Source organism: Vipera berus (genome assembly GCF_964194415.1).
Source record: "Vipera berus genome assembly, chromosome: 13".
Taxonomy (NCBI): Eukaryota; Metazoa; Chordata; class Lepidosauria; order Squamata; family Viperidae; genus Vipera; species Vipera berus.
The window spans coordinates 2,741,454-2,766,212 of record NC_138216.1 but is presented as its reverse complement, the minus strand read 5'-3'; the positions used below and the strand labels follow the sequence as shown (position 1 = coordinate 2,766,212).

At 39.8% G+C, this 24,759-nt stretch overlaps 1 protein-coding gene across 1 annotated transcript in view; it reads right to left on the bottom strand.

The window, feature by feature from the left end:
* SDK1 (sidekick cell adhesion molecule 1) overlaps positions 1–24,759 on the bottom strand; it is a 335,333-nt gene that overhangs the window by 267,713 nt on the left and 42,861 nt on the right. The window contains exon 2 of the mRNA XM_081337826.1: positions 1,433–1,592. Within this exon, the coding sequence (XP_081193952.1) occupies positions 1,433–1,592 (160 nt within the window). The remainder of the gene's footprint in view (positions 1–1,432; positions 1,593–24,759) is intronic.

The window sequence follows — 24,759 nt, the reverse complement described above, 5'->3', positions numbered from 1 at the left end:
TCAAATAAATATTGTAAACTTTGATTAGTTTTCTGGGCACACTTTGTTCGGCAAAATAAATGTTTCAAGGATAGGAAACAAATTAATCAAGGACTAAGGTGGGGGGGAACCCTCTGTGTTTCATTGGGAACAAACAAACCTATATATTATTTGTTAGCAAAACTTAAATACCTTAATTATTACTTAAAAGGGGTAGTTTTTCAGCTAATCCCTCTAGCTGCGACATAGTACAGTACCAAGTGCTGATTGCTTTTGAATTATAAATGGTTTCATTTTAATTGTAGGTATTATTAAAAATGCCTACCAGAACCTGTTATGCATAAACAATGCCTAATCTGGCTAAGGCCAAAAATGGTTTAGTCAAGTAAAAATCCCTAGCTCTAACCTTTCGCAATTCCAATTTTTCTGAGACCCATTTTGCATCACATTCTGTTTGTATCCCTCTTTTCCACTGCATATATGAATGTGTAATTTTTTTTTCTATTACTGGCAGACCACAGCAAAGCTTGCCCCATTGATCAAATGAACAGCTGTGTTGACTCGTGTTTGTTTTCTTCCATGATTAATCAAAATGCCTTGACCTTAAATAGCTTTTAAATTTCAATTCCATACACAGAAAACATCCCGCCACTTAAAAAAAACAATGAGGGCAAAATGAGAGAAATGGAAATAATGAGGATTATTGGATTGGGTAGACAAGGGGTGTCCAACCTTGGCAACTTTAAGACTTGTGGACTTCAACCCCCAGAATTCCCCAGCCAGCACAGTTGGCTGGGGAATTCTAAGAACTGAAGTTTACAGGTCTTAAAGTCGCCAAGACTGGACACCTCTGTGTAGACTGTTACTTAGATTCTAGCATTTCTTTGATAATGAGACCAGAAGGTAGAAGGTGATTGTGAGAACAGTGACCATGGAATAATCCATTGATTTCTTCATGCGTATGTTGAGACATAAAAAAGGACCAGTTGCTGCTTCTCTTAGCAAAGGAACACCTAAAATGCTGACATACAAACAGCTCATTTATCTTTGTCGTAGCTTGCTCATAAGAGCAGAGAGCTGAAATGCTTTGGGGAAGGACTTGGGTAACCTTCTAAATGTACATCATAGAAGCAGTGAGTAACAGGAGAGAGAGATTAATGAAGGGATAAATTTGGATTGGGTCAACATGATGGAGACATATTGATAAACATTGCAGACACCCAAAGTGTTGAAAAAGAGACTGGAAAAACATTAATTCAGAAGGGTATGGGACCTCCTGCTTGAGCAGGTAATTGGACTAGAAAACATCCTATTATTCTGTGTTCTAGACCAGGGGTAGGCAACCTTGGCTCTCAGGAATTCTGGGAGTTGAAGTCCACGAGTCATAAAAGAGCCAAGGTTGCCTAGCCCTGGTCTAGACATCACTAGGATTCTGCATTCTCAAATCACTTACTTATATTCCCTGGAGAATGCTGTGATTTCCACATCATTATGCAGCCACTTAAATTCCAAAGGCCAGCTTCCTTCTGCCAAGCAGGTGAGAACAAGGCGGTTTCCTTCCAGATGCGTCTGGGGCAAACTGGGTTCCGTCTTGAAATAGGGAGCTACGTCATCTGCAAGACAACGTATCACTTTTAGATATTTTGACGCCTTATGTGCTAAATGATATGTCACAGGTTTACATCATTGGACAAATCAAGATATATTTTTTAAAAAAAAAAACAACCTATGGCTGGATTCGGCATTCAGATCCATGCCACAAAATAGTTCCATTAATAACCATCAAAGTGATGAGGCCAGTGGTGGGATTCAGCCGGTTCACACCAGTTCGGCAGAACCGGTAGCTATTTTTTTGTTGTTGTTGCCCAGGCCCAGAATGGAATTATAGAAGTGGCATCCACATAGAGAACCGGTTGTTCACATATTGGAATCCCACCACTGGATGAGGCCGATGTACAAAAGAAGGAAAGTCCCAAATATGCTCTTATATCCCTAAAGCCCTAGAGGTTGGATGTTCTCCAAGAGGTATTGGGAGTAAGTTGGGAGTAAAAAAGATACAACAGATAATATAGCATCTTTTTTTATAGCACTATATCTTTCATTATACAGTATGTAGCACACTCAGCTGTGTGGGTGCTTTAGTTTTGGCTAAGAGTGGGGCATGAACTCATCCCCCTGTGGTTATAAGCCACTGGGTGAGGATTACAAGTTAATCAAATTCAGCATACTGGGATTTTTAAAAAGCCACAAGCTCATTTAGCATGATGCATGAATCAATGTTCACTCGATGCTGCAGACCGAGAAAGCTTGGTTTTCAGGACCACGGAGAGCAATCTTATAGCTAATATATATAGGTTAATGGCTACCCCAGTTCCCTTAAATCCGAATCTCGTAAAGTCAAGCTCAGAGGGCATCCAGAACCCCAAAGTGAAGGCTTCCCTCACTTGAAAACACTGGGGCAAAGCATTGTACAAGGAATGAACAAATGTCTCTTCTGTGCATGCGCAGCACATGCCCATAAACCACTCAACTTTAAGGTAAGATGGCCAGAAGAGCATAGCTCAACCCTGCCTCGAATCTTGACCAAAGTAGAACATCACAAAGGATGTTTTGTCCTAGCCCAGTCCATCGAAACATAAAAAATGCCACACTGCACACAACTACCGCACGCCACAACAACCAAGAACTGAAGAATATGCAAAATTAAATTCAATCAACTACATCACACTGAATACGAGAACCCCACTGCTAAGCTGCCCCTGCCAATTGTTGGTCACCCTCAAGAAACGCAATTCTGGAACACTTCAATGCCTGCTTCTCTTTGAAGAGACAGCAAAAAGCCAGTTGCCCTTTAGAACGGTTCCTGCAAGCAACTGTAGAAATGTGTGTGTGATGGAGCAGCCAAAATATTTAAGTGCTTTCTTTGAAATAAAACATAGAAGACAGCAATAAATAGGAGGGGGAAAAAAGTTCCTCAAGGATGGGTACATTCTGTAATAGATTCTGGTTCCACTGAAGCCTGTGGCAAAAACTGCATTGATAAGGGAGAATCTCAGCAACATTTTTTTTTTTTTGTAAAACTGCCAGGGTATTTTTTTTTTTTTACCAAACACACAAAATATGTTTCCCAACTACGGAGGAAAAGTCAGAAGAGTTCTATATAATTATGAACGCTTTGCATGTTTCAGACCATAAGCAAGCAAGAAAAGCTTTCCTTCAGGGCTTTCATATATCAATTAAAATTGCCACCATGTGACAAAGGCAGCTGTGGATTAAATTTACTAATCCACTTTCTTTTCCTTAGGAACTATTGAGCAGAGCCATCCAGTGAAGCCATGTCTAAAAATTAGTTACCCTAATTAGCTCATTGTACCCATTTTCATTTGTTTACAATCGACACACAAATTAGCATGAAAATAATGCTACACTGGGGGACTTCCTTGTTGCTTCTCTCTGGCATAACCGTGTCTCCATTTTCTTTACTGGGCCCTACCCAATCATTTGTATCTGTTTAAAAAGTGGAGGCTAATAGTTATGAGCACTGGCCTCTGTACAAACCAATGAATAATAAAATAGATGCAAAATAATGGCCCTCAGATTAAAAAACATCATTCTTAAATTAAGTGGGTCTGCAAATTAATTATCTACAAGTGAAGGTCCCAAGGACTTGACTTGAGAATCTGATGTTGGACATTAGAAGCTGGATGTTTGTTTTTTTTCATTAACTTCGTGTTGCTCAGACTTCTGAGTCTTAGAAAGAAATTGCCTTTTGTACAACCTCAGCTTGTTTGTTTGGCAAGCGGTGTGGTGTCTCAAGTAGACAGACCTAAGACATATGTTAAGAACTGGGGGGGAAAACAAAAACAAATTTGGACATCAGTTTTCCATCTTTCCAAACTCCAGGAAACTGAAGCAAGTAAGATCTCGAATGCCTACGTTCAAGTATGATGATCCGTGATCTTGATCTTTCCATATCTGTTAACTTCTCAACTGGACAGCATCATTACCAATTATCTAAAGCAGAAGCGCCAGCCTGGTCTCCCAGCAATTGCATTTCTTATCCTGCCTGCTACTTCAACAGCTGTAGGTTGCTGAATAAATGCTTATGAGCAACATTAAAGATCTGTTCAGGCAAGATTATAAGAAAATCATCAAACTCAAGTATTTTTAGAACTAAAAATTAGCAGATCAGAACATTCTGAAAAGCCTGATTTACAAAACAGCCTGATTTATATGAAACAGGTCAATGTTCTGCAAGATTTGAGCCCATTCAAAAAAGACTTTGTGTTTACATATTATGCAAATAGCTTTCGTTGAGCTAAATAAGCAGTGCAGAGTAACATTTGTTTGAAACAAAATTAAAATACAATCCCAGACAAAACCTCCTTGTAACCAAGGATTCCAATGCAAAATTTGCATAATTCTTCCCACATTTTTTTTAGATTTTATTTTAGATTTGATGTTTAAATTTGATCGTCTAGGTAGGTGCCTTTTTTCCAAACAATGTTTCCCACATATTTACGCCTACAGCCAAAATGGACACATTAGCTCCCAGAAGAGCTTCATTCAGGAAATGGTTTGTATTCTTCTCAAATGTGAAACACAAGAGATGAAATGTTACGCTATTGAACAAGAGGGACACACCAGTTATGATCTTGCAGTGGCTTTGGAAGCAGAAGAATTCCACAAATCAATCCTGTGCGTGACTTAGCCAAAGCTTTCCATGAGTTTTGTGCAATTCTGGCTTTACTATTTCCATTTTGTGCATAAAAGAATAAGTCAGGAAACAGCCTGAGGTTATATGATCATGTCCTATGCAAAATATAGTAAATACCTTCCAAATCATCCAGGAAACTAAAACTTAGTTCCATAGTACAGTTTCCTTCAAGAAACCTCTGGGTTTTTTTTTCCTGATCTGGATACAATGGGGAGTTACTGTATAATGCACAAAAGGTTCTTGGGGTTATTTGTACCTGTGCCAAGCGATTGTATTAGGCTGCCAGGGGCTCATGTGTATCTCAGTTTATAAAGCTGCTATTCAGCTGCTCATACCAAGTTCACAACTGTCTCTTTTTGCTACATCACAAATGGAGAGCCAACTTTTGTTCAATAGTGCAGAGTCACAATAAACTCATTCTTTGAACCTGCATCCCAAATCTGTGGAAAACTCTAGAACGAACCCTAAAGTTTCTTAAATTTCAGGGCTTATAAAAACACAGGCAAAATGAGGAAGAGAGCAGTCAAACGAGGCCCCAAAGATGCTTTTTCACGAGGCCACTGGACCTCCTTGTTTTTCCTTGAAGACGTTTCGCTTCTCATCCAAGAAGCTTCTTCAGTTCTGACTGGATGGTGGGGAATGGGAGGATTTATACTCCTTGCAGACAGCTGGTCATTTGCCTTCTTTTAGAGAGCCATTGATTATTAATTATTGATTGATCGTTGATTATTAGTACAAAAGATGCATTTTCATCTGGATTTCCGCCCTGTTCTAACCACTGTGCCACCAGTAGACAGAAGACTCTCTTTCTGGAACTATTCTTAACAGGATTCTCTTTCTCCTAGGTTTATTAGTTCATCTGAAAGCCTTTTTTTTCACAGACACTCCTGCAGCTGTGATTCAAAGCCCTCAGAACATATACACAAAGTGAAAAAGACAGTATGACTTATAGTATTCAAATTTATGAGCTGTAAAGTACACTGTAACTCACACACACCCCCTAAGGATGCTCAAGCAGCAGCAGCAGCAGCAGTGGCTCAAGATAGCTAACACCAATATATTCTAAATGGTAATTACTGTATCCTATTTACCAAAACAGATGATGGTCCTGAATTTTCAACAAACCTTCCAAAAGATAGGGGGAAATATATATATTATGCCTCTATTACCGTATGCTCAGCAAATCTAAAATGACTCTCTTATTTTTATAGATAATTTTTAGCGGGGAGAAACCAGTCTGCATTTCAGGTGGATAAATGTCATAAAATCCATCAGTGGATAAATGTGATTCAGACCGCAATAGCAGTCAGACAAATCTAGGGAGTTGTGAGAAGGAAAAACTCTGCAGGAATGAGGCCATGGTTTGTATGCTCTGACAGGATTCGCCCCTATAGTCCAGACAATCCCAAATAATGGAGAGATCAAAGTAATCTCCACATCTAAGAAAGAGCCCAGAAATCTTTAGATGAAGCCTGGTATCTATATCACATCTATGCAGAAGTCACCTTCCAGAATCACAGTCTAATAATCTCATTTTCCTGTTCACATTGATTTATGGATTCTGGCAAAGGTAGGGCTGAAGGAATTTAGTAATACATCATCAGGCATTTAGACCTCAGCAGATGGATGAGATGCAGTAACACACACACACACACACACACACACACACACACACACACACACACACAAAAGGAAGGTTTTACTTAGTCTCTTAGGACTGTCCCAAGTATTTTTCTACTCACTGGGGAATCTGGAGTCTCCTCTAGTCATTGCTTACAGGCCTGTAAATGCAAGGTCAATTGCCTGAAATCCATGAAATTTTCAATTTATCTCATTTATAAATTAGATTCCCAAACAGGTCCAGACTTGCTTATATGATAAACAGAGCTTTGTTTCTGAAAACCGTGTAGTAAGCAGAGAATATTTTGTACACTCTTCTAGCTTTATTGAGTCCCCAGATAACTCTTGATCTCTCTCCTTGGGATTGCTGCTTGTATTAATAAACAAGTGCAGGTGAGAAGAATAAAAACTTACTCTCTGCCTTTGCTTCCGAAATAAACTGCCACACAGTGAATGAATCAGATGCAAATCTGAAGTGTGGGACACACGAGCAATTTTCGTCTAATCGAAAAGTCCCTCCCCCTGCCAATAACCAACAACAGCGAAGAAGCCAACGTAGGATTTAATTATTCCCTTTATGGAAGATGCAATGTATATTATTACAAAATTACAAGTTAATATGCTATCCGTTCATTGGCACCGTTTCAGTCGCGCTGTTAATTAAAAGCTGGAACCTCTCAAAACCACTTTGCCTAGCCTGTGTTACTCTGAAAGCGGAGAGAAGGAAAGCAATTTGGACACCCTTTGATAAGGTTAGACACGGTTGTCCAAAAATCCTTCAATAAACAAACCTACAGAGATTTTCATACGATTCCAAGTTCTCCAGAGGGATTAGATGCCAAAATGTTGGGTTCAACAAGAGATCAGAGGGGTCTTTCCATTATTAAGGCGCACAGAGAATTGATATCCCTAGACCAGGGGTAGGCAACCTCGGCTCTTTTATGACTCATGGACTTCAACTCCCAGAATTCCTGCGTCAGACTCAGGAATTCTGGGAGTTGAAGTCCATGAGTCATAAAAGAGCCGAGGTTGCCTACCCCTGCCCTGGCCTAGACCGATTCACTTCATCACAACAGAACATTTTTAAAGAAAAGGGGGAGGCTAAGCTTTGTTGTGTAGATTTTCTGAGTTATTATCACTATTGTCAAATATTCATTGCAAAAGAGACTGCAAGCAGAACTCAACTGATGATGACAAGGGAGCCCCAGATTGATGTTGCTAAGTGAGAAATTTGTTAAGTTGAGGAGTACCTGTATTAGAGACTGAAATATCGGGAATTAGTAATTAGACTTTCCATTTTTCTCCATTTGGATCTGTTCTGGTCCAAAGGCTTTGACAATAGCAGAGGTTAGCAGGGGTGGTCATCTAAAATAGCTGGAGAACTCAGGATGGGGCAAAGTGATTTAGATTAATCAAAGTGACATCAATCAACTTTGAAATGAGAACTCTCTCCTCCAGAGGGGAGTGGGGGGCGGAAATCACCTTCGCTCATTTGATAGGAATAGCTCCGGTCCTGAATCTTTAATATGGAAATAAAATGAGAGGTGCTGCTAGAAAGGGAATGTAGACATGAAATCTCAAAAAAAGCATTATCAGAACGGGTTTGTACTTTGAGGATAATGTAGTCACATCAAAAGGCATAGCTAAGCCCGTCACGGAGATCAATCGTCTTTAGCCATTAAAGATAAAATAAATATTCAACTGCTTTCTGATTTTTTTTTCCAGAGACAGCTGTGATCACTAAGAAACTCAGAGAAGGCCATCACCTTCGCAGTTCAGGTCAAAAAACACTTGGGGGAATAGTCAACGTTTAGTACGCGCTACTTTTTTTGCGTAGCCTTCCTTGTGTATGAACATTTTTCTTGTCCATTTTATTCCGAGCAGATACTTGAGCGGTTCACGCTTCTGTTTGACTAGGCAGATCCCGTGTGAAATGCAGAAGGAACAAGAAGGCAAATGTTGGCGTATAGGTAGTCCTTGCCTTACGACCACAATTGAGACCAACAATTCCGGCGCTAAGCAAGACAGTTGTTCAAGGGAATTTTGCCCCCGTTTTACGACGTTTTCTTGACACAGCTGTTATGCGAATCACCACGGACTTTCAGTTAGTAACACGGTTGTGAAGTGAATCTGGCTTCCCCATTGACGTGGCTTGTCAGAAGTTCGCAAAAGGGGATCACGTGATCCCCGGGGACACTGCGATCATCTTCTATACATGCCAGTTGCCAAGTATCCAAATTTTGATCACGTGACGGTGGGCATGCTGCAATGGATAATAAATAATAATAATAATAATAATAATAATAATAATAATAATAATAATAATAATAGAGTTGGAAGGGACCTTGGAGGTCTTCTAGTCCAACCCCCTGCTCAGGCAGGAGACCCTATACCAGGGGTAGGCAACCTCGGCTCTTTTATGACTCATGGACTTCAACTCCCAGAATTCCTGAGCCAGCATGAGGGAACTATGGCCGCCTCATGACTTGTGGACTTCAACTCCCAGAGTTCCTGAGCCAGCATGGCTCAGCTTGGAAACCTCTCCCTTTCCCCTCAGCATGGCTGGCTCAGGAATTCTGGGAGTTGAAGTCCATGAGTCATAAAAGAGCCGAGGTTGCCTACCCCTGCCCTATACCCTTTCAGACAAGTGGTTAAAAACTTCCAATGTTGGAAAACCCACAAACATCTGGAGGCAGGAGTTTCCAATGATTAATTGTTCTCACTGTCAGGAAATTTCTCCTTAGTTGTAGGTTTCTGCAGCATCTGAGGGACAAGAGTTCACTTTTGGCTATCCTGAAAATAAGGAATTACTTTCAGGATAGCCAAAGGGTGGACTCTTGTCCCTCGTTGTGTGAAAAACAGTCATACAATCCTTTTCTTTGGGCTGTTGTAACTTCAAACAGTCACTAAAGGAATGTTTGTACCTGGATACTCTTTAAAACGCTCCAAAGGGAAAGCTAGAAATCTACCTCTTGCCTGCATTTTCAGGAGCAACACACTAACATAGATGGAATGACAAGCCAGAGTGGAGAATTATACTCAGAAAACTCATTATTGTTTAATTGTGTCTGTGTGTAATAGCTGCTAAGAGTTCAGCCGGGAACAAAAGATGAGCAAGCAAAATTGCGTCAGCTCCTGGGAGAGAAACAGAATTGGGGGTGGGGGTGGTGTGTGTGTGTGTGTGATTTTCTGTGGGAAACCTTACAACTCACATAAATACAAAGATTGGACTTTATCCCAAACTGGTATTATACAGATGAATAAACAGAATCTGTCATTCTCTGGGCTTGTAAAGCCTCTGCTTTAATTAGCAACATAATGCACATACGTGTTTTTTTTTTCATCTGTTGCAAGTACTTTCATTCAAAAAAGTCACGGTGATTCTTTGAAACTCGGTTCTTTGTTAATCCACCTGAAGTGACACTACATGCAAGATGAAGAATAGCTTCTGTTTATACAGACCGGATATCAGCTAAGGAACATGACAAGACAGGTGCATTCACACAAACGCTCGGGCCATAGTGCAGAAATTGTCTGGGTCGGTAGTTGAGAACAGATGATAAACTGGGGGCTACTAAAGAGCCTTGGTGGCACAGTGGTTAGAATGCAGTATTGCAGGCTGACTCTGCCCACAGCCAGGAGTTCGATCCTGACCGGCTCAAGGTCGACTCAGCCTTCCATACTTCCCAGGTCGGTAAAATGAGGACCCAGATTGTTGGGGACAATAGGCTGGCTCTATAAAGTGCTGAGAGAAGGCTGTAAAGCACTGCGAAGCGGTATATAACTTTAAGTGCTATTGCTATTGTCCTTCCTTCCTTCCTTCCTTCCTTCCTTCCTTCCTTCCTTCCTTCCTTCCTTCCTTTCCTTTCCTTTCCTTTCCTTTCCTTTCCTTTCCTTCCCAGTGGTTAGAATGCAGTTTTGCAGGCTGACTCTGCCCACTGCCAAGGAGTTTGATCCTGACCAGCTCAAGATTGACTCAGCCTTCCATCCTTCTGAGCTTGAGGCAACATACTAACATTTGTAAACTGCTTAGAGAGTGCCATTAAGCACTGCATATGCCTAAGTGCTATTGCTATTATTGCTGATGCTACCCCAAAACCTAGCTCTGTACTATCCATGGCCTTCCAGTTCTCTGCTACCTACTGCCCGATGGGACAGCTGGAGATAATAGATCTTAAATGCTTCTAGGCCCTCCGTTTCATTCTGTTCATCCAGATGTGAAACATTTAATCTTTTCTGTTAGATGTTTCATCAGAAGCTGATTCCCCCTGACCAGTCCGGTGCCTGCTACCCTGAGGAAACTGCTGAACGGCAGCATTTATCATCATTCATATTTCATCTGTACCTTGAAACAGCTGGAGCCATGTCCAAATTAGAGCCAACATTCAATTTAACTCTTTGGAGTGGTTCCTGAGGAATCCCTCCGTGCCACGGAGGCTGTGCTCGGAGCGTAAACCCCGATTCAGCAAAATTGCTCAACGGGAAGGAGCCATTTCTGCTGCTCATTTTTTAAAAACTCTCTACTGCATCTCGCAAGGGCTTCCATTCATCTGTCTCTATTGCATAATATATAATTTAAATGACCATTGAGAAATTGGAGCAGATGGATGTCTAACTCAAATTCGCAAATATGTTTCCTAAGAGCAAAAACTATTAATAATCTAAAGGGTATGGTTCTCAAAATTAAGGGGAGGGGAGGGAAGGAGGCGAAGGGGAGGGAAGGAGGTCCATGTTGTATTTTAATCGACACCGTATAAAAATCTCTCGGTGAACTTGAGATAACTCTTTACCCTCCTTCGGTTGGTTAGATGTGTTTCAGGATATCTTCGTGACGGGTCCCTGCATCCTTTAAGTCTTTTTGGCAGACAGATGTCTACACGTTGCGCCTTTCAGCTAAGCCTTCTACAACATCATTTCCCATTTCCCAACGGTACGAACAGGATAACGTGTTCGGCATTAAGAGGACTTGGAGTGTAGACTTGGAGTAGAATTAGGACCAGCCCTTGTTTCGAAACTAAGAGACAACAAAGATGTGGAAAACAACGGTTTCCCCTAAATAGCAGGTGATCCCGAAGGCGAGAAACTTTTTAAAATATCTCTCGCTAATCTACTTGAATGTCAACCTCATCTGCAATGCTTTGGGAGGCACAAAACAAGGCCCGTTCCCTGGGGTACCCCTGGGGTGCAGCAGAAAGCAGCACAATTTTAACTCGCCTCGATATAATTTAATTTAATTTAATTTAATTTAATTTAATTATGGGTCTTATATGCCGCCCTATCTCCCGAAGGACTCAGGGCGGCTAACAACAATAAAAACAACAATAAAAACAATGAATACAAATATTAAAAGAAATTAAATTTTACAAAGCCAATTAAATTTTACAAAGTAAAATTTACAGTATGTTTTAATCGCGCATGTAAGTGATTATAGATTGGGACTGTGATCTAAACATCTGGGACACTGCAACTGTCCTAAATGTGAGTCAGTTGCCAAGCATCTGAATTTTGATCGCGTGTCCCTGTGGATGCTGCAAGGGTCATAAGTGTGAAAAACGGTCATAAGTCACTTTTCCAGTGCTGTTGTAACTTTGAACGGTCAGTAAATATGAAGAGTTGTAAGTCGAGAACTAGCTCTGTTTCCCAGGGTCCTGAGGGATTAGGTAGATTCTAAGCATTGTAAGTAAATATGTACTACAAAAATGAATGGTTACCTATGGTTACCTGAAACATCTTTTGGCTAGAAAGAAATCACGATCAGCTTCATAGCTGAATGTTTTTATCTGCTTGATTTAAACTGGTTATGACTGGATTTAAATATGAGCACTAGGTATCACAACAGGCATTTAACAGTACTAATAGTGTACTGTGCAAAACACCCCCTCTTTTAAATAGAAGAATTCACCCAATGCCAGCTGTTTACATGTTCTTGTTTTCACACATAACAAACTACTACATCATTAAGCTACGCCTCTGTAGTTACACATATCATTGGAAGTACATCCTTAACCACAAACCTTGACTGATGTAAAATGGATTAAAATAATAGCATACTATTATTTGCTCATTAAAAAGCAAATTAGTTGCATTTTGTGTTGTTTGCTGAACAACCTCAGGCAACGCTTAACAGGTGCTAATTCCAAAATTGGCTTCAGGTGCAAATAGATTAAATTAGCATGTTTCATGATTACAGAAAACATTTGCTGGACAAAAGCCAATTCAGAAGGCTAACAGCGAAGCAGAAGCATTTTCAAATTAAAGCCGAACCCATTAAATTAATAAGCATTACTGACATTTTTTACATGCATTTCTCAATAGCTTGCAGCATTTGTCAACAATGCATTCATTTGCATAGATCTAACGTATCCTGGATGATAAATATCAAAACCAACTTTGTCTAAATTACTGGCATACTGACGGAAAAAAATATATCAGAGGAATAAAGTAAACATAACAATATATTCACTCAGCCACCCTATTTACTGCTTTAATAACTGGCAGGTACTAATAAAAATGTGGATAACATAGTTAGAATCTGGCTTAAAAAATACACAGTCTGTTGGAACTGGACAGCTTAGAAATCTGAATAAATAAATAAATAAATAAATAAATAAATAAATTATGCTTGCTTTTGAACAAAGAGAAGCAATTGTGTCTAATAACAAGCAAGTTGCCATACTTATACTTGCATATGCATGGTATTTAAATATACTCTGGAAAATGCAGTTGTCTTTTTTTTTAAAAAAAAAAAGGTGGGTAGAAATATATTTGACTTCCTAACTTGATGTGTTCTTTGGAAAGTGGGCTTGAGAACATTAAGCACCTCTCAGGAGAGATTTTAAAATGAAATTGTTCATATAAAGTAACTGCAGACGTGGTTATAAAAACACTCTTGTACCAAGGAAAATTGAAAACAGGAGGGGGAAAAAAAACATTTACATCAGAGAAATGTAGAAGCACTGAAGTCTCAAAAGCTTCACTGGTATTTGTTTTTGGGGTGGATCAAAATTCTGTTTAAAATGGATTTGAAATAAAGCTCTCACCGGAAGCACATTGTCCATACAGATTTCCCATCGCAATGTAAGGAAGTGAGGCTATTAGTTTTATTTGAGGGGTGAGGGGAATTAATCTGGCAGAAAACTTGGCATCTCCCCCAAGGTTCCCCAAAACAAGCCATGGATCCAGGTGGTATTTTGATCAGACATTCTATCTATCCTCTTCGCCTGACCTCTTAGGATACAAAAGAGGCGCTGGCATTTTTTTTTCCCCATTTATGCCAGCCCAATTGACTTAATGAATCCTGCGTTTGCAATATTGAATTCGGTTTTGGAACGGCGTTTGATGAAACGCTGCCCGGTGCTAACCATTTTGGTCTCTTCAGCCAGCAAAATATTCCACAAAGGCTCAGCCAGCATGTTCTATCCACAGATTACAAAATAAAAGGCAAATTACCGTTGGCTACATTTAACAAGCCAGGCAAGAACCACACTGGCACCGTTTGTAAGATGAGGGAGAAGAGAAGGAAAGTCGGGCAAAATGCAACTTTTAGTAATTGCTCTTCCAAATATCTGACACGTCTTTCCAATTTTGCCCCTCTCCAGTATTCCAGTTATAAAGATAACATGGGGAGCAGCTAGTATGGATTCTTGGACCATCCTTCTCTGACCCTTCAGAGTGCCTAAAACAGGGGTCTCCAAATGTGGCCCTTTTATGACCTCTGGACTTCAACTCCCAGAATTCCTCAGCCAGGCACGAGGAATTCTGGGAGTTGAAGTCCACAAGTCATACAAGGGGCAGCTTTGAAGACCTCTGGCCTAAAACTAGGTCTGATTCATGACACTGAAGTAACCGGTCCTCAAACTTATGACGGGTCGCTTTTGAAATTGCATTTGAAATTACACTGGGGCCGGAATAGGTGCTTTATAGTCCACAAAACACTTCTGGTTGTCATAAAATGCCGTGCCAACCCCTCCCCCCCCAACCGCTGCAGTCATGTGATCACATTTTAGACACTTGGCAACTGGCTTGCCTTTACATCTGGTTGAAGTAGCCCGCAGTCACATGGCCATGAGTTGTGGTGTTTCTCGCTGGTATCTGGCAAAAAAAAAAAGAAAGAAACAATACACCCATTCAAAAGAATGGGTCGGCATCTACAGCCCTGTGTGTGCCTAATTTGCTTAATGGCCATGGTGTTTTGTTTAACAATTGCTGCAGACAATGTCCTAAAGATAGGCCTGATCACATGGGTGCTTCATCTTACAACCATGATCAACTTGTGACCAGAAATCCAGTATCTACTGTGGTCTTAAGTCAAGGACTATCTCTAATGGCATAAGCTTACGTTGCCTGAAAGCCAGTTGGAATGGCTACAGGTTTATTATATGCTAACCTTTTCTACAAGAATCTGAACTACTAACAGTCCAGGGAAATTGGCTGTAGGTAAGAGTCAATGGAATTCAAGGCGGGCTGGACTTAGTCTCTTACAGGCGCAAAGAGACTCGAGACTAATGACGTATTTGATTCCTCCCTCGGGCTCAGCCTAGTCATCTCCTACAACATGACTTTCAATGTAAGGACAACTGTAACACATCCATGACAGACACACACACACGCACAAACACAGGCTTTGGATGTCACAAATTAAAATTGGGTCCTCCCGTAGTTGGCAGCCATCCCTAAACCAAATGCAAAGATCCTGCGTTCCTAAAACCCCCTCTCTCCACTGTGTCCCACATTCCCACCCTAAACATTGAATAAGATTTCTGCTCCCTGTTTTAAGGTAATTTTAATAATAATAATAATAATAATAATAATAATAATAATAATAATAATAATAATAATAATTAATAATAATAATAATAGTAATAAATAATAATAATAATAATAATAATAATAATAATAATAATAATAATAATAATAATAATAATAATAATAATAATAATAATAATCACATTGTAAAGCCCCTCTTTTAAACCTGAAGTGTTTATAGCCCAACAAACAAGCCGTAGGGGTGCTTCCCCAAGACCCCACAACGAAGGAGAGGATTTACACAGAAATACCTTTTCTCGTTTCCCTAATTATGCTTCCAAAACTTAATTTGTTAAGTCCAACCTTGTAGGCTCCTCATTTTACAACACATTCTGAAGCCTGATCCTTCTTCTGTGGAATTTGCCACATTTTGCATCGCAAACCAAAAAAACTGCTTGGGGGCTTATTGAAATTCTCTATCCACTCACTTTCTGCATGATTAAGCATCCAAGCTCCCCACCTCCTTAGCCCAGGCTCCTATGTTCATTGCTATTATCCTTTCTTTTCCAAAATAAATGAAACGGTCGTGTTTGCCATGCATATGTGGATCAAGAGATTTTACTTTGGCAGTCTCTTCACTTGCTCAACAAGGGTTGACAGCAACTGTCAGCAACATACTGACCTCCGGTGACAAAGTTAATAACAGCCAATCAGAAAGGGACGGATTGCAAATTATCGTGTTGTCTTGTGCAAGCTGGGAAATGCTACTATACTATCATGTAATATTTTGCCCTGATTTTAATGCCACTAGGTTCCAATGATAAATTACAAGACTCACATACGGGAGGTATTTTTCTCACGGACGTTGGGAGTTCCCCTTTATGCCTCCGTGTAATTTTTAATATGTATTTATTTATACAATGCAATAAAGCTGCCCATCTTATCATAAGGCAGAAAAGCCAGGATTGAAACTAACAAACGAATCAAAAACAACAAATATTGTATGCTACGGTAACATCAGTCAAGGCCAGGGGTAGGCAACCTTGGCTCTTTTATGACTCGTGGACTTCAATTCCTAGAATTCCTGAGCCAGCTACCCTTGGTCTAGGCAATCTGCAAACAGTTTCTCTTCAAATATGGAAACTGGGGACAGGAGAAATGATAAAGTAACTTGTGAAGGTTCCAAACCGGAGAACTGTTAGTGTTTCCATGACACCAATTCAACTTTTTTAATGCATAATGTACAATTGTGCGTTACATTCAGGGGACCTTATTTTATCCATAAGTCCACTAATTCTGGCCTTATGAAACTGTTATTTAGACACACTAGACATGTTCTCAGCAACCTTAATGGGTTTATTATAGTATTTAAGATCTGATTTCTTTAGCTCTTTTGAGATAATGAATTGGCTGCTTTAGAAATGTTAAAACCTCTGAATCACTATTGTACGTTGAAATTTATAGAGTTTGTTCAGTCTTCACTTCTTTGTTTGGACCCTATTCAAAATAAATGCAAGAATTTTAGTTTTTTTCGTTTGCCTTTGCTCTTCTTTCTGACGGGCATATTAAAATATACCTATTATGGCTAAAGCAGAATATGAAATACTTGTGTGTCTTTCCTTACAAGTGAAAAGTTATTAGTTTGACATCTGAAGCTGAGCTGCAAATGAGAGGAGACACATTGCTTTGTTCTCCAGTAATATTCTGTAGTTTGACTCGAGTCCTTTGCCTGTTATTAACAGAGAATTTCACCCGCAGATGTCGTGAATGGAGAGAAATTGAAAACGTCAATATATATTTATCTAATTGGACCATTTCCACCATTCTCCTTTCTTTCCCCTTCTTTTTTTCCCTTTCTTTCCCCAAATATACCTAGTCCCACGACAGGCTATTAGTAATTGCAAGAAGTCTATTTTTTTAAAAAAAAAATCTTTCCAAAATTGAGAATGTGACCAATTCTGTAGAGTCAAAGGCACCAGAGAGTTGTCAAAATCAGCTTCTTCCTGGGATTTGACCTTTGCAGCAATAAGGAGTGAGTCCCCGAGGGAAGCAGAAGTCTTCCAATTGGTAGTAATCCATATGGATGGATAAAAGAAGATAGCAAGGAGATGACTCTGTTTGCCAATGTTGGGGATCAGCTTTGCACTGAGATGCTTTCAGAGTCAGATCTCTGAATTCAAAGATTCAAAAATCCAGTTGAGGACCTCCCTAGACACTGAGAGGCTCGCTTTTTTTCAAACCATTGCAAAAAAAAAAGAAGAAGAATCACAAAAAGTAAATGGAAATCAAGACAAGCAAATGAGATTTTAATTTACAATTTAACTTTAAATAGTACCTCTATTTGGCTTATATTAATTGAGTTCATGGATGCCCCACCACCAGCCTGGAATTGAGCTTTCTTTGCAAATAGGATGAGCTTCAAATGAAGGGCCTTTTTTAACGTGGAATTATTTCTAATAAGCCCATTTCTGTGCTTGTACAAAACCTGTGACATGTTGGTAACATCGGCGCATTAGCGTTGGCATATGTCCTCATTAAATGGCTTCAGGCGATGTTAAATTCATAAAAATGCCATTGGCATGCAGCACTGGATAGGTGGCCTAGCTAGATTCAACTTCTATTTTAAAAGACTACAATTGGGTGTAGTATCACCAAACACTACATACTGTTCTACTGGAACAGAAGGAGCAAAAAGGCCTTGTTTGTTATGATGCCCTTAGTAAAATGGGGTCACATTTCCTGAAATTAAGGAGTTTTTTGAAGTGCCATACTGCGAAGAAGCTCTACACAAGTCAGGGCCATTTTGAAGTCTCTAGGGTAAAGAGAGTTAAATCAAGGCAAGATCCAAGCGAGAGAATCTAAGCGGAATATATTCTAACATGTGCTATTTTAAAGGAAAGAACTGTGACTTATAAAATCCTGCAAAGCCAATAGTGATATTTATCCAGTTACCCAACAGCTGTAGCTTTCTTAACAGCTGTTTATAAATAAGTGTCAGGCACAAAGAGTCAGGGCCACATATTATGTTCCAGCTAGGCTGATTTATATGCTCATGCCTATACATAAGAATTTGGTCAACTATACAGCCAGCAATAAACTGGCACTAGAAACAGCCAATGGAATTCAAGAGAGTAGTTGAGAGGGTTTGGATTAAGACCGCTTGTGGGAACCTAACGATTCCAGGCTAATTCCTCTCTTGACTCCATCCCCTAGGTTCTGCCTGTCCTTCTTCTATAAGCCTGTTGCAATCAATAAGGTTTTCATAGCCACATCATCATAGCTGTCACCTTGGATGCTATTTAGCCTTCCTCCCACCAACTCACAAATATCCTACGGACATTGGATTGTTTTCCAAGACTTTATCGGGGGACAAACCTCTTGAGTTCATGCAAGAACGAAACAATAGGAATGTATTTAACAAAATTAAATGATAAACATTTTTCATCACGGCTGCTTAGACAATCAAAACAATAAGTTCAGGAAGCTTAATTTCTTAAAAAAGACCCGGGGGAAAAAAGGGAAAAAGTGGCATCTTTCCAGACCACGTTCCATAATCAGTTCTGAGGTACCACCAAGTGTTCTAGTTAAATAAATAAAAATTACCCCTGTTTGAGTTTGTTACTTCAAGATAATACTGGCATCTGTATAGTTTTCATTTACTGCTGCTAACTATCTTTGTATTAATCAGCCAGAAGAGCAAATTTTGAAAAGCGAAGCAATCAACCTCTTTGAATTAGGTTATAAATTTGTGTTGAAGTAGATTTTTATACTTTGATCTAATACTATTACTGAAGTCTTGTACAGCGTAATTAAATAAATGTTAAACTGGTCCTTAGGGACCTCTTGCTCCAAAGTGAAATTTCAGACCCAAAGAGTGCTTGTAACCAATATTGTAACCAATCTAAATGCGGCTTGCAAATTCTACATGGTAATCATATTGTATCTCCACAGAAAATCAAACACTTGCTGATGTGCTTATGGATGTCCCTTAGGAATTCAGCTCATCATGAATTGCTCAGATTTACAATCTACGCTGTAAAAGGATATGATGAGTTAAAGCAAAATAGGGTTCTCTTCCACTAGCCTTATTCTCCCAATGAAATAGCGTATAGTCTATCAAATATTTGAATTAATGGCTTCTTTGCTGTGTGTATTATTATATTCTCTTGCTGCTTGCCATTAATACTCTATGGCAAAAAAAAACACCCAACGCCTAACAAGGTTTTTGTATTATTTACTTCTTAGCGTAGCTGAGTTCAAAGAATTGCTCTGATGTACAAATATGGAACTGGATCAAAGCTGCCATCCGAAACGTACAAAGTTATCAATAGTCAATTGCTATTTTTGTGGTTCAGGCCAATTGCCACAGACTTGCACATAGACAAATTTCACTGCTGAAGCCCTAACCTCAAGCAGAGACTTATCTTAGCTCGCACAAAGGCACGCCATTACACCGACAAGATTCTCTTCAAGTTTTTACAGGTGGACAGCATGTTCTGGAACAAAAGAAACAGGTTGCTAATGTTCAATTATCAATTAAGATGTCCATGGGACGTTGGTTGAACTGAAATTGCCATCTTCCATGAGGTCCAAAGCTACAAATAGAGAAAATACAGATGGTCCTAATTTGGATCACTGGTATTCTGGAAGGACATAAAACTGACAATAATAAGAGCACACCCAAAATGCATATTATATCAAATTAAGGAGCGTGGTGGTGGCTCATTTGGTTAGGACGCTGGGCTGGGAGTTAGCAAGGCCATGTTTGAGACCCAAGTCCTGCTGCATGACAGGGTGAGCTCCTGTCATTTGCTCCAGCTCCTTGTTGGGGGTATGAAAGGAGCCCCCATGGGTGTCCGAAGGGCAATGGTGATGTCACCAGTTAATCCTTTCAACCCAGAAGCACCTTAAAAGGTGCCTCCGACACCTTTATTGCTAAACCACATGTGAAATCTTCTCAAGTAATGGTCAGCGCCTGTTTGGAGTTAGATAAGGATCAACGGAATTCAAGAGGGATTGGACATAGTCTGCTTGTGACTATGTAGAGGGATCCTAGGCTGATCCCTCTTTTGACTCCACCCAGAGGTTTGTTTTTTTTAATTCCATTTATATCCCGCCCGTCTCCGAAGACTCAGGGCGGCTTACAAGCTTAGCAGTAGCCTTCATTCTATGTATATGCCTGCTTATTAGGGCTTTCACACACACCCCAAGCGGCATTATTACAAAGTCAGCTTAATTGCCCCCAACAATCTGGGTCCTCTGTCACTCCTTCTCCCACATGGACACAGCAGTAAGGAACAGACCCCTGGCCTGACATACCTTACCAGTCCATCCCCTCCTCCACCCAGTTCTCCCAGTATTCACCTCCCAGTAAATTGTAGCCTGACATTTTAGCAGAATCATGCTCCAGAAACCTAGAGCCAGAAAGCAAAGTGTGTGGTTTTGTTTGGGTTATCAACTTGCAAAACTGGAGGAAACCTTAGCAGCAACCGGGCCTCTTATTTTCCATGAACACTTTTCGTTTTTTTTATTAGCATGTAGTTTGGTGGATATTGTTTCTAAGAACAAAATTTGACACTGGCACATTAGATTTTCATAAAGCCATAGAAAGGTAGCATACGTACGGAAAGCAATTTAATATTTTAAGACTTAGCTACTATAGAATGACTTGAATGACTTTCCATGCAAAGCGGCTAGGGATCTGTCAAAATATATCCAATCTTTATCACCCTAAAACACTTAGCGTAAAAATAGTAGTAAAACAATCCTGGTAAGTGTTACTCTCTTGTGGCTCTGTCAAATTTCTGTCAATCTAAGACATAAAACTTTTATAAATATACATACATTTGCATTGTTACATACTGAAACTTCGTAGTACTGCTTGGCCGACTATTTTAACATTTAAACTTAGTGGGAAATATAAAAAACAGCACGAGAATAAAAATATTATGAAAACAGAAGGGGTGGGGAAAGTGTTCAGTGCCTAAAGACAGGAAGGTTGACATTGTCCTGGGGCAAAATATATTCTGCAGCTCTTGAAGAATCCATGCTGACTCAGTCTCAGACCATAAATAAATAAATGAAATGCAAAAGTTTCTTTGCGGGACTCAGCAACATTTCTGCAAAGGAACTATGGAAAAAAATGTCAATCTAAGGAAAATTACAAAAAAAAAGAATTTGGAAACAAGAGTTTGACTTTAGTTCGAGTTTGGCCTCCAGGTAAGAGAGATGATAACTGCCATCGTTCTCATCAGCATGGTTTAAAAATGTCTGAGTGCCATTTTGCAACATTTTTCAAACTGGAGGGGAAAAATCCAAAGGAGCAATGAAGAATTCTAGCCAATCTGACCGGAGGGGGGGGGAATCCCTCCTTACCAATAATGTGCAACAGTTTGACTCACAGTCGTTCCCTAACATCATTTCAACAGCTTTTGCACCTCACATGCTTCTGTGTGTTTATTTTTGCTTCTCAGACTACAAACAGACATGCAAATCCAGAGGCAGCAAGACTCGTCTTATTTGAGTTCATTGAAACAGCAGGTTGCTGACATTCTGCTAATCACATTCCTAGGCCAGGAGACAATTCTCTGCGCAATGGATGAAATGAAATACGATGTTAGCACCATAAACGCATTTTATTGCAGAGAGAGAGGGCTGGCAGAAGAGATCAGGAAATTATTAAGTCAAGCAGGCAAATCTGTACAAAAGACGTTGGTGTACATCTAGTTCGGTTTCAATCCAGCTGCAGAAATTAATTTTTCCCCAGGCCGTTTCGATGCAGAAGCGGGCTAGAAGTTTAAGGGGGAAAACAAGAGGTGGAGGAAAAACTGTTCCCAGGGGGTTGCAGCTATTTGCAAAATGGTTCCAGAGAAATGTGATTTGATAGAAGAGGGTTGAACTGCGTGAATCTGGCTTCCCCATTGACTTTGCTTGTCAGAAGGTTGCAAAAGGGACACAGCGACCGTCATAAATACGAACCAGTCGCCAAGCGTCCAAATTTTATCACGTGACCACGGGGATGCTGCAACGGTCGTTAACTCTGGAAAACGGTCATAAGTCCCTTTTTTTAGTGCTGTTGTAACTGAACTGTTGTGTATTCTCTTCTATCACATCCTTTACATAAAGGATGGGTGGTGAGCAACAATTGTTAGCTACAACCAGTAACTTCCTCGACATAACTTGCCAACAATAGAGACGCCAAGACTCCATCTCTTCAGGTTTACACAACACAGCAGAATCATTCACAACCAGTCACAATGAGGTTTAGCCACGGTGATACGCAGAGTCGCCAGGTGTCGCCTACAACACACCAGAACAAAGCAACAACAATTAAACCTGCTCATTTAGTAATCCAGCCTCATGAAATCCAGGGAAGTGGGATAAAGCTGGGCGAAAGCGTCTTGCCAGATGCTCTGTGTTTTCCTTACAAACTTTTTAATGCATTTTGCCTTTAAGTTAGGGAATTTGCAAAGCCATTGTAGGCAAACTTTTTGCCGCCCTACCTATCAACAGAATGATTTCATTCAAGGGCTGCAATGCTCTCTAATTATACCAGTGGGATTTTACAGGTTTCATTTGCCTTCCCTTTATTAACGTCATACTGACTCCAGAGCTGCTAATTTAGGAGAAGCCGCAAAGAAGACAGAGAGAAGGTGGAGGGGGAAAGTGGGAGGGAGTTTTTTTTAATGTAAAAATAGGCCCTGATACAAGGTAAATTGGAAGGGAGAATAATACAGTATGTGGAACCCTGCTAAGCCATATTAAAACCGGAAACGTGACTTTCATTTTCCGCATGGATCCGTAACACGTACTTTCAAGGAGCTTAAAATACACTTTATCCATAGGGAGGAATGGCATGTTGTCATGCGGAGAACAAATGTCACATTTTCATGGTTTGCTACATCTATTTAGCAGCCTCTCACTGTTCCATAAGTATTGCAAAAAAAAAAGAAGAAAAAGTATGCTTCATTAGATTCCCAAAAGTCAAAGTCTCTAGAATGATGAAATGTTTGTTTAACCGTCAGCATTTTCAACGCTGAATACCTAAGTTATTTTGGTTATTTATGAACGCGGAGGGGGAAATTACTGGTTTCAAAGAACCGTATATAGAATTTCCCCACCACAATGGGTTTCTCCATCTGCAACTTCAGGAGATCCCTGGAAAGTATAATTGATAACAGTGTGAAATACATTACTGAATTATTAATAGTAGAAACCCAACTCAGGGTGACTGCGACCAACCTCACTTTGAGAAAGGTACAGAGGCTTTTTAGCCCTCTAGACCCTTCCTATTTCCAGCTTGGCGTCCTGTATAAGAGAGAGGAGAAAAATAATCTGTCCGCATGTCATTTCTGCTTCTAATAGGATGCTTCTTCTCTAAAGCCTACTGGGAAATCAGGCCTAATTAGAACAAATACATTCTAGATCATTCAGGCTAGGTTTTTTACTATGATCAGACTGTTTGAATGCATTATTTTATTTCGTTGATTCGTTTAATTAAATCACTGGTGTAGCTGCCCTTCTTTCAGCTAATTCTGAGCAACTCCCACTCAAAATGTTTTTTTTAAAAAAAACTATAATGTTCAACCCGTTAAAACATAAAACTTTAAAAAGAATAAAAACTTGGCCCCTCTGGCAAGTAATGCTCTGGGGGGTCCTTGGTGCTCTCTGAGCTTGGTTGTTTTTTTGCAGACATTTCAGTACCCAACTAAATAACATTAGTGCTAGAAGGGAGTGGGATATGCAGAGGGAGGAGGAGGAAGAGGAGGAAGAGGAGGAGGATGGACATATTGTGTCTATCCTCAACTTGATGCCACTCAGATCCACAATAATATTTTTGGCCCAAATCCAGAACAAGCCAAATGCACAGTTTTGAACCACAATGTGGTGGTGGGTTGTTTTTTTTCCTGTCTTCAAATCAAACACATTTTCCTTCTTCATTCGTACTCCTAAAAGAGGATTACCAGACTCCAGGCTGTCAACATTCAAACGACCGCTAAGGTAGCAAACAACCATTTTCTGCATTTCTTGGTTTCTATCGAGTGTCTTTTAGTTTTATTTATTTCTTTGCAGCTCTGCTATGACAACCTACTTGTAAATAACAAAGCTCTCCTTTCATTCCGAAGAAATAATGCTTTCAGCTGAAAAACTGCAACACTGTATATTATGGGGGCAAGGTGAAAAGAAAATTAATTTGAGGAGGTCTACTTATATGTCTGCAAGTAGCTTTGGAAATGGTATCCTTAATCATGCATCTATATTTCCAATTTTTACACTGCACCCCAAAATATCAATCATGATCTCAATGGGAGTTATATCTGTACTGAAAAACATCTGATTTTCAGCACTTTGCAACAAGTGTATATATTACATTTCCACTCACTCTGCATGTTTAGAACCACAAGATCCGTTTGTGATCAGATTCTTTTCTTAAATTATCTTCCTTCCCGAGTGAGGATTTGTCAGAAAGTCAATGAGGTTCTGAAGAAACGCCACCCTCATTTTTGGACCCACAAATGACATCCACACTTTGAACTGCCACATTTAATAATCTTAATTTAATTTGCCTCCTTAGAAGCGTTCTCTAGTTTTTGCAATTTTATCTTTAATAGAAGTAATATTCCTGAAAAGATTAAAGCCAGATACAACCAAATTCATGTCAGTAATCCAGAGGAAAACAGCTAACTTTTTCACAGAGT